The following is a 17531-nucleotide window of genomic DNA, read 5'->3' on the forward strand; positions in this document are numbered from 1 at the left end:
CATGTTATATAAAAAAATTTCCCACAAGAGGTCGTCAAAGACACCCAATGTAAGATATTTTGAGCTGAATTAAAAGGGTTATGCATGAAATGTAGAAAATTTAGAATTTAAGTTGAAAGAATGTGAGGAATGTGCTTAAATGACTATTTATTTATTATTTATTGATCAAATCTAGTAATTAAAAGGTAAATAAAATAAAAAATAACAAAAAATCTCCAAATTCATTGCATTAAAAAAATAGAAAAAATAATCAAAATGAAATAAAATAAGCTTTCTGGACAAGAAAAAAATGATATAATATAAGTATAATTTTAGGGCTCATTTTGACCCGTGAGGGAAAGATATGTTACAAAGTGCGAGGGAATGATGAAGATTAACAATCATGATGAATTTTTCATGAGGAGATTTCGATGAAACAAATGTTTGTGTACTGTGCATAGGAAAGAGGTTTAACAAGGTTTACACATGTGGCACTAGAGCGTTGTTGATTTGATGTCACTGTCTCTCAGTGGTTGGCAGAAGTGTACCGCTCTCAGGGTCTGCTGGCTCAGGCCTCTGTGGCTTATAGACAGAGTCTTCAGCTGGCGTCTCAGCTGGGTGATCACGGCGGGAAGACGAGCAGCCTGCTCCGACTAGCCCTGCTGGCGCTCACGCCATGTTTGGTGAGTACCAGATTCATCTTGTACAGGGATGTTGGAGGAAATGCAGTTTTCTCAGACACTTGTTACAATATACAGTGCAGACCAACTGACTGAGACCTCATGGAAGAAAACAGACAGATTTAAATAATATACAAAAAATAAAGTAATATAATTTGTATTTTTTTCTTGTCTTATATATGTATATAATTTCTAATATGCTGATTTTCTGCTGAAGAATAATTTCTTATTATCAGTGTTGAAAACAATCGTGCTGCTTAATATTTTTGTGGAAACCGTGATACTTTTTTCAGCATTCTTTGATTTGATGAACATCATTTATTTCAAATAGAAAGTTTTCTCCTGCTAAGTAAAAGTATGTCCATTTTTTTAAATTTATATAGAATGATTTTTTTGTATTTTTAATAAATTTGGATACATTGTACAATATATTCCTGCTGTTTTTTCCTTGTAACATTTTAAAATAGCTGCAAGTGTCTGTGTGACTGACCGCTAATGAAAAAGGACATTATTATTTTGGGCTAAGCCTCTTGCAGCGCCTTCAGGCGTCTTTTCTTGCACATGTTTCCGCTTTCCTTCTGCTTCCTCTCTCTCTCTCTCTCTCTCATTGGCTTTTTTGTCTATCCCCCTCCCCTCCTTCTCTAACTGTCAGCTTATTGCCTTCATTTTAGCTGACTGCAGCTTTGCCTGTTAAATTGAATTAGACACTTTGTGGCCAGTCTTTCATTACTTTTAATTAAAGTGTGTCAGCCTTCAGCGTATCCCAACTCCGGTCATATATTAGTCTGAACTTTGCCAGCTAAAATGCATCTAAAATCCTTGTTTTTAATTACCAGTTCTATTCCAGTCTGTTTAATGACCAAACCATTTTACAGTGCAAGTAAATACTACAGTACGTAAAGATATCTAATTGTTCTTCTGACTACAGGCTGGTGTCTGTGTCTCTGAGTGGAAGGATCTGGTGTTGGAAGCCAGTGCTGAAGTCTTAAAAATGGGCAACTCACCAGTAGCTTTGCTCTTCCAAGCCTTACTGCAGTTCTCCATAAAAATGGGCTCCAGGTAGGGCCTTGCATAGAGTTTTTGTGTTGACATCACATTTATTGTCACCCTATATTCAATCAACACCTGTTCTGTGCCACACCTTTGTATTTCATTGTTTGCCTCATCTTGGCATTGCATTCTTATGTAGTCTATTTTAATATGAAACCTATCTCCTTTATTTATGATATTAGAGTTTAAATTGGATCAGGTTTAAATTGATGATGGTTGGTTCTTCCGCAGGGAAACCCGTCGCCTGTTGGAGAGGATTGTTTATGGTTCAGCCTCAGGCAGCTCTGAAACTATTGCGTCGGTGGCATGTTGGTACCTCCTGCGTCACCTGCACGCCAAAGATGACCTGGAGCTGATTGATGTGAGCAGTTACATCCACTCGCTCTACTTGAAAACAAATGAGTTACTCTGGCTGTGTTTCCTTAGTCAGGGTCAATTGTAATCTAATCAAGCTTGCCAAAGATTCAGTTTTGAATATCTACTTAACCTAATATAGTTTTTCATTATCCATTTATTAAATTATAATTTGTAATTGCTACAACAGTATCCTTCGGCCGTCTAATGCAATTAATGAGATGAATGAAAGAGCTTTGTGTTTAAGAATGGCATTGAATCTTTCTTTGTGTTTCGGTCTTGTAGACCCTGTTGTTGAAGGCTACAGCAGCAGGAGACAGCAGACTGGTGGATTTCCACAGACGCCTTTACCCATCCAGCTGAGACAGTAAACCATCCTCAGATTCCTCAGGAGACTTACACTTCGCCATCAAACCGTCAATAGCAGAGCCAGTTGTTCTCCTTTATCTCCTACAAACTCAGCAGTTTACTCACTGATCAATGTGTTTACAAATCTCAGTCTTTACATCACCAAGGACATTTTATTACGTATACATATCACTGCTACGTTAAATTGTGTGTGAATGAATCTAAAAAGATTACATGAATCTATATGAATGGCTTTTTAATTAGCTGTTTATGGCGTAACTGAATTAGCCTATGCTCACTGGATCACATTCAAATGGGTGTTGACACTTGAAAAATCGCATTAATGATTGATTATTATTTTTCTGTGCCTTCCTTCCAGCGACTGACTTTCTACATAATTATCATTGCCACAAGTCTCGGCTGATTAAAATATTATTGCCATTATGTAACTTAAAAGCACTTCTATCATGGTTCATCTCTGCAGGAGCCTGAAAACGGCCATTGCTTATTGTAGCCACTATTAGGCACATTTGAAAATGTGTTTATGGTCAGAGAAGTAAAAATTACAAATGAATTGCTTTTTATCTGTCTACAGTTATCTTTGCCCTACAGAAGCACTAGCATAATTAATGGACCTCTGTTTTTCCCCACTGTCATTTCCATATATGCAGAACTGACCTACAAAAAGCCACTGTGTCTCTAAAATATGAAAGCATAAACATGAAGAGGGAAATAACAAAAAATGGTTCATTGTGTTGGGTATATTAATGCTTTGCAAGTATGTATTGGTGGCTTGGAAAATTTAAATGAAAACAAAGAGATTTCGATTGTTTATTCCAGCATCTGTTACAATCAATACTGGTCTGCGGACGTGCAGACAAACACAGAACAGGTCATCTTCCAAATCTTCCAGTATTGAGCCACATGAGTATTGCGCATCTAATCTCTGATTTGCCATAATTGTACCTTGTTCGAATTCCATCAACCGTGATTGTTCATTCAGAATCTGAATTTAAAGTCTGGTCTAAAGAGATTTACAGGAAACTGCCTCATGGAGACTGGCTAAATCCTTTTTTTTTCTTCTTTTTTTTTTATCTAGGAAATAAATGTTCAGCTTATTTGATTGTTTTGCCCATCTGTCCACATTCTGCTGAATCATACTTTGTGATCTCACACACAGGTTATATACTCCAGCAAGACCACCAGCATATATGTTTTTTCTAGTCAGAGCTCCTTCAGTTCCACCATGTTTCTCTGGATCTGTTTTATGTCTCTTTGCAGCTCTCCTTTGTCCAGCTTGGCTTTGGTGTCACCGATGTGTCTCAGAGATGCAATGGCATCATGAACCGCCTGAAACCCTGGCAAGTTAAATAGAGGAGATTACCTTTACTTGTGGGAGCATTGACTCTGTGGCAGAAGTGTGTGTTAGATGTGTCATCTATAATGCATCACCTGCCCTCAGTCCATCATTGGAATCTCAAAGAGAATTTGAGAGCGCAAGTCATGTACGGTACCTTTTAAGGCTTTTCTTTGCTGGGTTTGTTTATTGAGGTTACTTTGGTCTTTTGTACAGAATGCCTGGAAATAGTTGACAAAGTCTGTCAATCAGTAACATTTTGAAATTGGGTAGTTGGAAGGAAATATTGATAAACTAAATATCAAATATGCTAGGGTGAAAGATACCCTGCAGGCTTAGTTTAGCAGACTTGCCTGTGCATTAAGCTACAAGTAATATCAAAAAGACTGATTCAGTCCGAATTTGAGTCATGCTTTCTATTTGCACTTTGATTTCTCAAGAAAACAGCCAAAGGAGAGATAAATTGGGCCACTTAGTTTGGCTGGTATTGCATGTCATGCAGCTAGAACACATTTTTTCCAATCTGTTGTTGAGAAATGACAGCTATTGTTCTAGTTTACTGGTCATATTTTGGCTTTCAGTGATTTGTTGAACCAGAGGTCTGGATAGAGAGGCACCAAACAGGATGGAGTAAAAACGCCTATATTGTACTTTAGCTTTCTATATACCGGTACACTAATTGGTAGTTTGGGGTCAGTACAATTTTTTTTAAGGAGCCAATCAGCATATTAGAATGATTCCTGAAGGATCATGTGACACTGAAGACTGGAGTAATGATGCTGAAAATTCAGCTTTGCTATCACAGGAATAAATTATATTTTAAAATAAATTAAAATAGTAAACAGTTATTTAAAATTGTAATAATATTTCACAATATTACAGTTTTTATTGTATTTTTGTTTAAAAGTATAATTTACTTTTTTTTAAGTTTTCTATATGAATTAGCCAGTTCCAGAATATAATATATAATATTATAAGTAGAATCTGAAGTATGCGTCGGACTATCGTTGTTTTGGAATACAGTTTTTTCCCTAGCAAAGAGATATTTAATTTCTGGGCAGACCAGTTTTTTTTTTTTTTTTTCTGTTTCATAATAGACTTCTTTCAAAAACATTACCAAATCTTACTGACTCCTAACTTTTGAACAGCAGTTGTAGGATACAGATTGATGTCAAAATGTAGAAAGGGTTTCTTTTATTTCATCCTCGTATGTGAGACTCACCTGACTGGTACTCCCTCCTCATCTGCTCTAGCTCTTCTCCGAAGCTCTTCTCCAAAGTGTTGATCATGCTGTCGAGTTTGCTCTCTGAATGCGTGGTCCTGTGAGCTGAACGCACCTTCTCCAGTTGTGCCTCCAACCTTTCCAGATGCCCAGAAAGAAGAATCATTTTCTCCTTTAGCCTGCGTTCCACTTCCACCTTAGAACATATTTTGCACAGATATCATATATACTGTACAGTATGTATATATATATATATAGTATATATAATAAGGCCATTCATTCTGAGTTTGAGACCCATTCACATGCTTACCACTCTGTCCTGCAGCAGTGTGTGCTGCTGGCTGCTCTCTGTGTGTAATTGAACTGTGGTTTTCATCTGTTCCTCTGTCCACTTCCTCAGTCTAACTGTCTGCTCTTCCATCTCCTTCAGACCACTAGAGGTTCTGCATAAACATACACACATACATGCTACCTTACATTTTTCTCCCATTGTAGTAAAGGTATTCTGATTATTATGTAAAGAGGCCATATTATGCCCTTTTACAAAGTCTTGATTTTGTTTTTGGGCTCTACTAGAATAGGTTTTCATGCTTTAATGTTAAAAAAACTATATATTTTACATAGTTAAAGCACCTGTCTTCCCAGTCTATAAGTAATGCTCTGATAACTTCCTGTCTGTGTGAAGCTCCTCCTTCCGAAAAGAAAAATGTGCTCCGATTGATCGGATGGATCATTATGTTGTGATTGATTAACCGCTTTGAGCATGTTTCGGAAATGTCACACCCCTTACCAAAACCACGAGTTTCAACCAGTTTCAACACAACGCTATTCAACCAGGCATTGCCCCCTTTTTTTTCTTTGCATATGCCTAGGGCGGGGATTATTTAAATGAGGAATATTGTGACGTATGTTCCCGGAAGAAAACTCAAGACTACAATCAAGTGCTTTACCCACATTGGAGTTTGGAAAATGGATGGATGAATGATTCAGCTGCAGGCGCAATCTTCTGGAATTCATTTAGCGCTACCCTCACAGTGCATTATGGGTATTCTCTAACAGTTGAATGTACATTGGGGGTGCTTCTTAATACTCAAATTGATGCTTCCTCGTTTCCTCGCTCCTCCAACCTCCAGCCCGTGACCCGGAAACCTATCGACATTTCAGCCATCTTGAAGAACATCTCAATTCTCTAATTGCACAGCAAGTAACAAGGAGTAAGGAAGCTTCCAGAGGAAGCGAGGATGCACACGGAAGTCTTTCTTGTCGATAAACCTGATGCACATATAAATTCTCCTCCCCCTTAAGAGCAGATCCTTTGAGAGCTACTGATGACGCTTTGAAGTGACTCTAGAGCGATCAAGAATATTCAAATAAGCTTTCCTTCGATTCCTCCATCCTCATTTTCTTTCCTTGCAGCCTTCCCTCGCATCCTGGGGGCGAAGCCGAGACGCGAGGATGCACAAATAAGAAATGAGAAGCACCCTGGTTGTACACTTTTTATTCCGGTGCATTATGGGATTGAATGAGTGCCCTCCATAATGTCCACTATGGTTTTGGACAGCACTAAAATGGCTGCCCTATTTAAGGGTATAGATGGCGCTTTCAGACACAGCCAAGGCGTTTTAGAGAATTCAGAAACAGTGCTTACTGATACAGAATAACTCATTTTGGAGTGGACACAAGACTCAAGCTTTGCATCTTTGCTTTGTATCATTGATTACAATTTGTCTTATCCAAAACAATAGTTTGTGTTTACTTAGCTAATGCTGGGCCTTTAAATGGCATACATTTTAAATAGCCTACAGATATGTTGTGATGGATGTTTTTGTTGTTGTTCTTAAATAGCATATCTTTCAAAAAGGTATTTGTGTCATTGTGTCTAATAGACATCACATTTGGGCTCGTGCTATTGTTCCCGGCTTCTTTCTCAATGTGTTTATTTTTCTTTGGCCCATATGCTTCTCTTCATGAGTCACTGTAAGCTATCTTGACTCACCACTATTACATAACAGGCCAAGCATAGGCAGCCTATTCCTTTGATTCTGTCACACCATGGGCATCATGGGCAAGGCTCCATTTCTGCTGCCATCTGCCCCACACTGCAGACAAGAGCTAATATTGTCAAAGAAATGGAGAGCATCACCTTGCACATGCCATGATGCTCATGTGGCAGCACATAGACTGACATTGGCACTATTTGGAGGCGTATCTGGTGAGTCACTGGCACATTACTAGTTCCCATTTTACATCAGTCTCAACAGAACAAATCCACCTGACAGCAGATTCGATAAAGTGGGCCGGTGGTAAAGCATTGCAATAACTGATGTCAGGGCTGTCAATACCTTCACGAGTGCCCTTCACATACAACATTTTATTAAAAGAAACTAGGGGTCTAAAATAGAATGGATTTCTGCAACAGGTCTGATTACTTGTTTATTTAATCAATTAAATCTTTGCACTCCAGCAGCCCAAACCGCACTGAAAACATATCTGCCAAGCAAAAAAACTAATAAATTAAAAATTATGCTTCAGCATATTCCAACTTGGCATACCACATTCAGTTAAGAGACATGCAAGAATCAAGGGTGTTTGGCCTTTTTCTCTTCTCTTCTTTTTTCCTTTTTATTTGATTGATTCTTTTTTCTTTTATCACTGTTTTATCACTATCAAATCTCCAAACACTGAACACACACACAAAAACAATGTAATCTTGTTTTTGATGTAAATAATTCGAATTTTGTATTACGCTGTGCATTCATTGTCAATAGCGTTTGGCATTACTGACAATGGTTGAGTGAATGATTCAATGACTCACGTAAAGACAAAAAGCGTAAATATATATATATATATATATATATATATATCCTTTAAATATTGTATTATAGTTATTTAATAATTAGGCAATATTGTTATATAGTATAATTTATATATACATATATCATTTTAATTTATATTTTAGCAGGAACTCTTAAAATAAACTCAATTGTCTGAGTATTGATATGTGACTTTAGTTGCTCTTACTTTACATCCAGTTGTTGTATCTCCTTCTGTAAATCTCCAATGGCGTTTCTCTGAGAGATGAACTTCTCTGACATTGACATCTGTAGTTTTCCTACATCATGAGAAAGCTAGCAAATGACAAGACATTATAAAGCGTACCTCTCATCACGCTCACTCCACATAGTTTTCATTGTCCTTCTAATGTCCAAACACTGTCCAAACTGTATCAAACTGAGCTGAATCAATAACCTTATCCCCAAATGTAGCATTCCTAAACCAGCTATCAACTAAAAAAAAAAAGTAAAATTTTTTTTTTACATGGCTGTCCGTGTCCCCTTATATTTTCAATTACCTTTATGGTTTCTGGTGACCATTACCTAGAAGCTAATGCACTGCAATCACTGAGATTTACGGTCATCACACAGTCACCATGCAGAGACAGTTTATATGGATGACAACGCTGCAATTCCCCCAGCGTAAGAGAGGTGTGGGCCAAAGCTGATGCAATTTCATATAATGCACAGACTGGCTTGGTCACAACATTTATTTATACCTTGTAAGTTGAGGGAAACAAATGTAGACATGCCAAATATAAGAACCATCCCAGCTAACAAAAATATGTTCTAAGAATGTTATGCTAATGTTATTTCTGAATGTTCTCTGAATTTCAAAACGTCCAGTTTTTAAAAAAGTTATTTTGGTTTTGTGAAGGTTAAGGGAACATTCCACTTTTATCATTTTGCAAACATAATGGTAATGTTACTTTTGAAAGTTTTCTGAACATTCTGAAACAAGTAGTAACATTTAAAAAACAGAAATCCCCCCTCAAAAAGAAAAAAATAACATTATTAAAGACCAGAAAACTCTGATTTAACATTCTATTATTCTATCATCATCAGAACATTCATTCTATCTAACTGGAAGAAGTTCATAACATTGAGAGAACCTTGTTAGAAGGTTAGCCAAAGATCTGAGAATGTTTCCTGCATTACCTTATATTTTTTAAATATTTATCATGGTGATACAGTACTGTGTAACACCATGGTATCATTGAAGGAGCATTACAAATGCATGTGAAAACGTAACAGGGAACACTGTTCAGTGCTGTAATAAAGATACTTTAGAAACAGCGTTTTGTTTTTGTTTTGCACAATATAGATGCCTTTCAGTGAATACATTTTGGTCATTCAATCTAAGCTATCACATGCTCTTTAATGGGCTCGTCATTAACGCCTCACCTTGAGCTCCATGTCTCTCAGCTTCAGCTCCAGCACAGAGCGTAACTCACTCACTTCCTGTTGGAGTTTCAGAATGTCCCGCCCTCCAGTCACAACATCAGATGACAGTTTAGCAATGCTCGCATCACATCTAAGGCAAAAGGAAATTCAGACAACAATAAGTATTTCATCTGTTCCTGAGGGTTGGTTTTACTGATACCCTCACCGCCCGGCCACTCTACACCTGGTTAGTACCGGGCTGGACTCCCTTTTGCCTTCAGAACAGCCATAATTCTTTGTTGCTTGGATTCAGGAAGGTACTGGAAACATTCCTCAGAGATTTTGGTTCACATTGACATGACTGCATCATGAATTTGTGTTCTTTTGAGTTAATGTTGCCTTTCTGTCAGCTTGAACCATTCTGGCCTCTGACCTCTGTCATCAACAAGGCATTTTCGCCCAAAGAAGTGTCTATCCAAAATCAGTTTCGTAAGGTATCTTCGTGTGCAAACAATTTAGTCATTGCCTTATAGGGCAGCGAGGCAGCTAAGCTAAGCCCATGCCTACATGCCTAAATTGCCATGTGATTGGCTGATTAGATATTTGCGTTAACGAGCAAATGAGCAGGCGTACCTAATTAAAAAGGTCGGTGAGTGTATATCAGAAGAACATTCTATAATTTTGCCAGCATTTTCATCTGGAACTTTAAAAAAAATATGAAAGTTAAAAAATTACTATTGGCTGCCATGCTATTTTTGAAGTAGAATTGCTCTTAATTAAAACTGGGAACCAGTGGGACCAGCACTGACCATTTTTATGGTTTAGTTGATTTTCAAGATAAAGAAAAATGCTTAAATATTTTTCATGGATTTTCAAATTACAGTCTGTGGTTGTCTCCTCATTAAACATGACCTTTAATCTAAAAAAAAAAAATTCATAAAGATCCTTTTGTTGTTTGTATATTGTGGTAACACAACTGACATTAAAACATCTTCTGCAATTTTTTTTATTTTTATACCTTTTCACTTTTTTCAACTGGAAAAATCTCTAATCTAATCTCTCCTGCTTTATGAAGCATTAACATCCTTAGTTTCATGCTCTTAAGAAAGTTAATTCTCAAAAATAAAATATTTATACATTCTAATTATAGGTACTAAAACGTGATTTAGAACATAAATATATATAGCCTATATATTTGTAGACTGAAGTTTACAAAAAAATTATAATATATAATATAATATAAAATAAAATATAATAATTAATATTTTATCTTTTTGCCATCACCTAAAAGTGATGACAGCATCTGCCACTGAACAATGACTCAGAAGATGGCAAATGGGGAAATAATCTGATTGGCCACAAATCTTGTTTGTGCACTGCAGGCAAGAGTAATTTAGATGTCTTTCATTCCACAATGATGAACTAATGAATACATAATGTGTGAAGGGTTGTGTGATATGGCGTATGGTAAGAGAGGAATCATAGGTCGTGCAGTCAGCAAACATCTCATTTCATCTCATCAAGCTACTGTCTCTATGCCTGTAAGGCACCACTGACCCTCCGTACTCTTTCTATTTCCACATTCATTTCATACAAACATTAGGCTTTTTCGAATACTCACATGCCAAGAAGACATTTGTCTAACAAGTCCACTAAGCTGGATGTTTGGAAATATGCATTCTCTTACACGAGTGAACATCTCATTTTCAACCTTGTTGTTATAAAACGTCTTTGGCAACACAATCACAATCATTCATTTCACTAGCAAGGACCACGCCACAACTGCACGGAATTAGCTATTAGCTTTGTGAATGAATGAGGGTCGAAGGAAAAGGGGAAAGATGTTAACGACGGATCTCCGTCTGGCTGATCAGGGAGTCTGACCCGGGAGACTCAGAGTGGGGGCTTCGTCTCGGTAGTCAGTAAGCTGAGTTACTTGAAGACCCCCCTGGATGCAGCCTGGAAGTAAAATTGAGATGTTAGAGATTGAAGGAGAGAGGATTGGGGTCGGGGGGAAGTGGGATGGATGGATGAGTTGGAAGGGGAGTGGTGGGTGGGGTCGAGTTAGAGTTAGAGGTAGAGGTAGAGGTTGAGGTTGGATGGATGGATGGATGGATGGATGGATGGATGGATGAGTTGGAAGGGGAAGGGTGGGTGGGGTCGAGAGCTACAGGTGGAAGGGGAAGGGTGGGTGGGGTCGAGAGCTACAGGTGGAAGGGGAAGGGTGGGTGGGGTCGAGAGCTAGAGGTGGAAGGGGAAGGGTGGGTGGGGTTCGAAAAAACTGAGAAGAACGATGTGGTGAAGGTGGGTTCGGTGTATATATACAGACGGGAAGAGAGAGCTGATTAGTTGAGGCGTGGTCCTGCTCCCGAACTTCAATTAACTTATTAACTACATGAATTGCACCGATAGTGTAGTGAAATAGTAGCTATTGTAGACTTTGAGTTCAGGGAAAATGAAAAAAAGAGACATATACAAAGAAATTATGAAATTCATAATCATTTTTAAAATTAAAATTAAATTAAATAAAAGCATTTTCACTAGTGATCTAAAAATGTTGGAGCTCTATAAATATGAATAAAATCTTGGTGTAATTTGTGACCTTGCCACTCTGCCTCTGAGATCTCCAATACCCATCATGTTCTTGTGATCCAAGCTCTTCACTGCAAAAGTCGTCCCTGAAGCAAGCTTGTCTCTCTCAATAATCTGTGTTTCCAGCACCTGGGGAGACAGAAGATTGTTCTGTGCTTGAGGTCATACAACAGTTACAGTGTGATTGCTCATATCAGCAGTCACTCACCGCTATCACAGTTTGACAGACTTCAGTCATTTTACATTATAACGCAGGAGTAATTATGAAGGATTTTTTTCCCCAATAGTTTCTGAATTGGAAAATATACCTCGAGTGTATTCACTTTTTGTAATTTTAGAGGGAAAGCCAGAAGTGTTTTAGCCCTCATCATTAGGCCTAGCAGAGATTCCTAATGTCTTTCCGTTACTAATCAAGCCTGGTTACATCATCACTCTTCAGGAACAAAAAAAAAAAAAAAAAAATCCCTCATTCTGGCTGTAGTGACTTTGATTTATTTGATTCAGTCATTTTTTATGCACATATTCTGCATAATATATCCCATCAGGTAATGGCTCTGCTGGCATGTTCTCTGAAACTGTACCTCGCTCATTAAGCACTGTTAAATTTTTGCTATCACATTAAAAAATAAAAGTAAAACTTTGAGATGCATTGATCAGATGTTACTGATCTAACAATCCATAAGTGTGATTATTCTGGACCTTTCTGAAAAGGATAGAAGAAAACATCAGGGGACTTAAAATAGACTGATGGACATTTATTCACTCATACACATGATTAATTCCCATTTTATGTATATATAATAATAATATAATATAATATGTTTGTCAGGTTTTCTGAGATTTTCTGTTGGTTTTTATGGACCAGACGTTAGTTTCATCGTCACGGTCTTCATTTGAGTTCTGTCATCATCGTCATTAGTTCAGTTCATTCACCTGTGTGTTGTTAATTAGTCTATCATCTTGATTTCCATCACCTGTTATTAGTCATTATCTTCTGTGTATTTAAAGGAGTCATAACCTAGTATTACATTGGATACCTACTGCTGTATTATAGTCTTTCAGGCCCTTCTAAAAATAAATAAACACAGACCTACTTTTACCCTTATTTCTGAAGGCATTATTGTCTCGCGAGATCAATGCGATGTTTTGGCTGTCGTGGACCAGAGCCATAGAGAGAAAGAGTTGCGACACTCTTTGATGTCGCCGCTATGGCTGTCACGTGGTTCATGTAAGCCCCAATAGTTCTAAAACATACGCTGGCTGCCATGCTCTTCTATGGGACAGACAGCAGCGATTGCATTATTGAACGGTAAATATAAAATAAAACACACACCCAAGTACTTTTTCAGCTGTTATTGCATTATTGCATTTTGTTAATGTCAGTTTTGCATTTGGAGATAAGTTTTAGGCTATATTTTTGGAGGGAAAAGCTAGTGTTCATGTTCGCATGGGTAGTAGCACTGGCTTTAGCGGCTCTAACTTAACTTTTCCATATCATTCATCTGATGATGGACGTCTCATGATATTTATTTTAGCACAACTGGGCTGTATTAGGCTATTGATTCCCGTGATTTTGCTTATAAATTTTGATTCAGCCATTAGCCTACCTTCGTGATCACGCAAAGAGTTCTGCCGTGGCGGTCCGTTCAGAGGTCGCTTAAATATTTTTTATTAAACAATGACAGACAACAAAAATGTGTGCTTGTGTGTGAACAAGAAAAACAAAAACCAGGGGCAGGTGATCCATGAAACAGACAGGACTGGTGATCCCATAACAATCCTAGAGGTCCAGCATTGTTCTCACAAGCCGCCTTCACTCAAGACAATAAAACATAATGAAAAGTTAGTATATCCCAAAAAATTTAATTAAATAAAAGTTGCTATAAAGGTGGTAGTGATTCATTACCGAACTCTTACTGTCACAGCTGACGAAGTCGCACTAGCTAGCAGGCAGTGCTTGAAAATTGGTTGAAACAACCAACATAAAATATAAATAATTACGCTGTGCATATACAAATGAAGACCAGTATAAGCATCGCAAAGGGCCTCTGATACAACATAGACAGTTGACAAATCAAAAGAGGTCGATATTTCAGCAACTTAACTCTAGAACAACTCGACGCGCAGCAATGTAAGTGAATGGTGTCCAACGCCAAAATGACGGTGTTTAGAACTATTCCGCTCTTCAAATCCCGGAAGTAGGCGGTTAAAAGCGCCGCCATTATTTACAACGGAGGTCTATGGGAGTGTCGCAACTCTTTCTCTCTATGGCTCTGTCGTGGACGCTCTATATCAGGGGTGGGCAAACTTTTTGGCTCAAGGGCCACACTGGGTTTTAAAATTTGACAGAGGGCCGGCCCAGTAGCAGATTATGAAACACTCATGAATCTCATGAAAGTGCGTATCTATTCCACGAATTTAATTTCTCGTGCCATTTATACGCCAAAAATATTAATTTTTTTGTGCATATGCTGTGCACTGTAAACCCCTTGGTTAGGATTAGGGGTGTGGAGTGCAATTTTTGAAAAATATTTGAAATAATTTGAAAGATATTTTGAAAAATGTCGGTAACTAAACAGTTGATGGACCCCATTGACTTCCATAATAGGAAAAAAAAATTACTATGGAAGTCAATGGGGTCCATCAACTGTTTGGTTACCGACATTTTTCAAAATATATTCTTTTGTGTTCAGCAGAAAAAAGAAATTCATACAGGTTTGAAACAACTTGAGGGTGAGTAAATGATGACCGAATTTAAATTTTTGGGCGAACTATCCCTTTAAGTGCGTATCATATGCACGCGAAAACTGCGTTTCATAAGAACTACAAATACAATTCGTGGTATTTGCACTTTCATGAGATCGGGCTGAGCAAACACATTTACGTTGTGGCAACGTCTGCGCGAAATTCAACAACTGAGAGACGACATTCTGACAATACATTTTTTTATGCTAGATATCCCCCATTTAGCATGTTATGTTTTGAGGTTAATTTTTAATTAGTCAGATGATTGATAATTATAGCCTATACTTTTTAAATATTGTTTATCCTTATTATTATTTAATGGGCCTAACCGTAAATTAGAAACAAAACACCTAAGTGTACACTTAGAAGAGTAAAAATGACAGAAGGTTACGTTAATTCAACTTTATTAAAACTGCATGGCAATCAATTTGCACTTCCAAAAGACATACATTTGTGGAAAAAACCCCCGAAATAAACGATTATACAAATTTATTTTAAGTATAATAAAATAAAACATAAAAAGCAAAGGCAGATCAGAACATTTAATGAACAAAACCGGGTTCTGTAAGTTACATGGCAGACAGGGGAGCGTAACGTTAGTCGAAAGCCGGGCGATAAAGGAGGATACATCCACAAATCCAGAGTAGCAACAATAAATAGCAGACAAATCAAAGGAAAAACTAAACATGTGTGCAAGCGGTTACCAAACATTTTTTTCTCTGTGAGTTTTCAAAAAAAGAAAAAAACATTAATGTGCACCAAATCTATGCGCTTAAGTTGCTGTCTGTTTGGTTTCCATGGTGACGCGTCTAGCTTGTTACGTGACACACCGCAGCCACAACAGCGCTGAATGAATGATGATCTGCTTTTATGTCATTTTTCCTTTTTTACATTTGTTAGCTATGGCATGAAATATCTGATATTCCGATTGTCAAATATTTACAACGCAATATATATATAAAACGCAAAGTATTGCAAGAAAGAGGCAAAATGAATGCGATCTTTAGACAATTTTTTAAATACTCGACGGGCCGGATTAAACAGCCTAACGGGCCGTATGTGGCCCGCGGGCCGTAGTTTGCCCACCCCTGCTCTATATGGCTCTGCACGCCAGTTGAAAGGGTTGTTGGGACAGCGTCATTAAAAATGAATTTCATCCACTGGTCCCTGATAGTTTCGTCCGATTTTGGGAGATAAAACACATTTACATGTTTTTTTATGGCAATCAACCACAGAGCAAGTCCGGTGTGCACTCGGTTTCTCCATCTTTCTCGACTGAACTGAATATGAGGGGGAGAGGGGAAGGCTTCCTGCTGCGGTGTCCATATATGGTATATCCTACTACCTCATGACGTCAAGAGGGAGCTGAAATCAAAATCTCGTATTTGAGTGCGCGTGCACGCGCGCTGGTTTATTTACCCTGAGGTAAACAAACGCTTCACTTTTAAATATCGGCTTCCCGGCCAGTGTATAATCGTTAGTCGATCATAACATACATTGATTCTCGTGGAAAAGTGAAAATTGCAGGTTATGACTCCTTTAAGTTCCTGTCTTTCACCAGTCTATTGTCGGTCAATGTTTGAGCATCAGCTCACTGTGTCGTTCCTGTTCTTTGTATTTTGCCTTTTGAATATTAAACCTTTGGATTTATTAGCATCCACCTGTTTGCCTCCTTCATCATCCACCCTGAGTGTTACAATGTGACTGGTCACATGGGGCAATTTTTTGATTTGCTGAAGATTTGATTTGCTGATTTTTTTTTTTTTTTTTTTTTAGCTGAATAAATAAGCTTTCCATTGATGTATGGTTTGTAAGGATAGGACAATATTTGGCCGAGATCTGGAAATCTGGAATCTGAGGGTGAGAATTTTTGAGAAAAATCACTTTTAAAGTTGTCCATTTATGTTCGTGATTGTGCTGCATTCACTCACGAAAATAAATGTTTTATATATTTACGGTAGGAAATTTACAAAACATCTTCATGGAACATGATCTTTACATAATATCCTAATGATTTTTGGCATAAAAGAACAATCGATCATTTTGACTCATACAATGTATTGTTGGCTATTGCCACAAATATACCCGTGCGACTTATGACTGGTTTTGTGATCCAGGGTCACATATAATATAATATAATGTCACTGTAAAACTTATTTTCGTACCTGGATGTCTGTGCTGAGCTGTTTGACAACATGAGTTCTGAATGTGGTTCTCCAGTAGTTTTCTAGCAGACGACTCCATCAGGACTGAACCCTGAGCTGCGCGTATACCAGTCACCACATCGTCCCTGATCTTCACGGCTTCTTCTAGTAGAGTTCTTAAAGTGCGTTCCTGATTGGTCATGTGGCTCTCCATATGTCTGTCTCAAAACACAATTAATTAACTAGAACTCTTTTGTCAGAGCCTCATCTTTTTTTTTTAATTGCCTTTGATGTAACTTAATATTGTAATTAGTGAATATCCATCCATCCACCCATTCTCCAAACCGCTTTATCCTGCAGCCTGCAGCGTCTCGGGACACCCTGTACAGACGGCAAGTCCATCACAGGTAATCAATAAATAGAATCTGAGAACGCTTTACTTTGTAACAGAAACGACAGGACAGAGCCATATTGTCAAAATGAAGCTGAATCAAATGCCTTTGAAGCAATAGAAGAACTCAGAGGTGTTCTCCTTGTGGTTTTCTCCTACATTGCATTATAGAGAGCATAACTCAAGGGCTCTAGGAAACTACACCACCTATTGATTGTCTGCCTCTGAGTACTGATTCACCTTGATGCATGAATGATGCATACCTACCTTCATTCATTTAACAGAGATGAATCCCTTTGATTGAGCACTTAGAGTTTTAATCGGCATTCATCATAGCCACAGTGACCACAGGAAGAAAGAGTACTTTATTGCAGTTAAAATGTGTATATGTGTGTATATATGTGGGTGTGTGAGTTACACATATAAAATAATATATATTGCAAAGTAAAGTT

At 37.8% G+C, this 17531-nt stretch overlaps 2 protein-coding genes across 2 annotated transcripts in view; one reads left to right on the top strand and one right to left on the bottom strand.

Moving 5' to 3' along the window:
• skic3 (SKI3 subunit of superkiller complex) overlaps positions 1-3533 on the top strand; it is a 24904-nt gene extending 21371 nt beyond the window's left edge. Inside the window, exons 38-41 of the mRNA XM_084413499.1 lie at positions 510-662; positions 1588-1718; positions 1941-2070; positions 2349-3533. Of these exons, the coding sequence (XP_084269625.1) occupies positions 510-662; positions 1588-1718; positions 1941-2070; positions 2349-2426 (492 nt within the window). The 3' untranslated portion in view covers positions 2427-3533. The remainder of the gene's footprint in view (positions 1-509; positions 663-1587; positions 1719-1940; positions 2071-2348) is intronic.
• fam81b (family with sequence similarity 81 member B) lies at positions 3523-16902 on the bottom strand (the record flags this gene model as incomplete). Its single annotated transcript, XM_084413500.1, is given in 8 exon segments — positions 3523-3769; positions 4991-5186; positions 5301-5433; positions 8012-8118; positions 9229-9358; positions 11810-11928; positions 16710-16746; positions 16748-16902. Coding segments are annotated over 8 exon segments (1011 nt in total). The 3' UTR covers positions 3523-3635.
• Between the last annotated feature and the right edge of the window lie 629 nt (positions 16903-17531).

This window comes from Rutilus rutilus (genome assembly GCF_951802725.1).
Source record: "Rutilus rutilus genome assembly, chromosome: 7".
In the NCBI taxonomy this organism is placed as follows: domain Eukaryota; kingdom Metazoa; phylum Chordata; class Actinopteri; order Cypriniformes; family Leuciscidae; genus Rutilus; species Rutilus rutilus.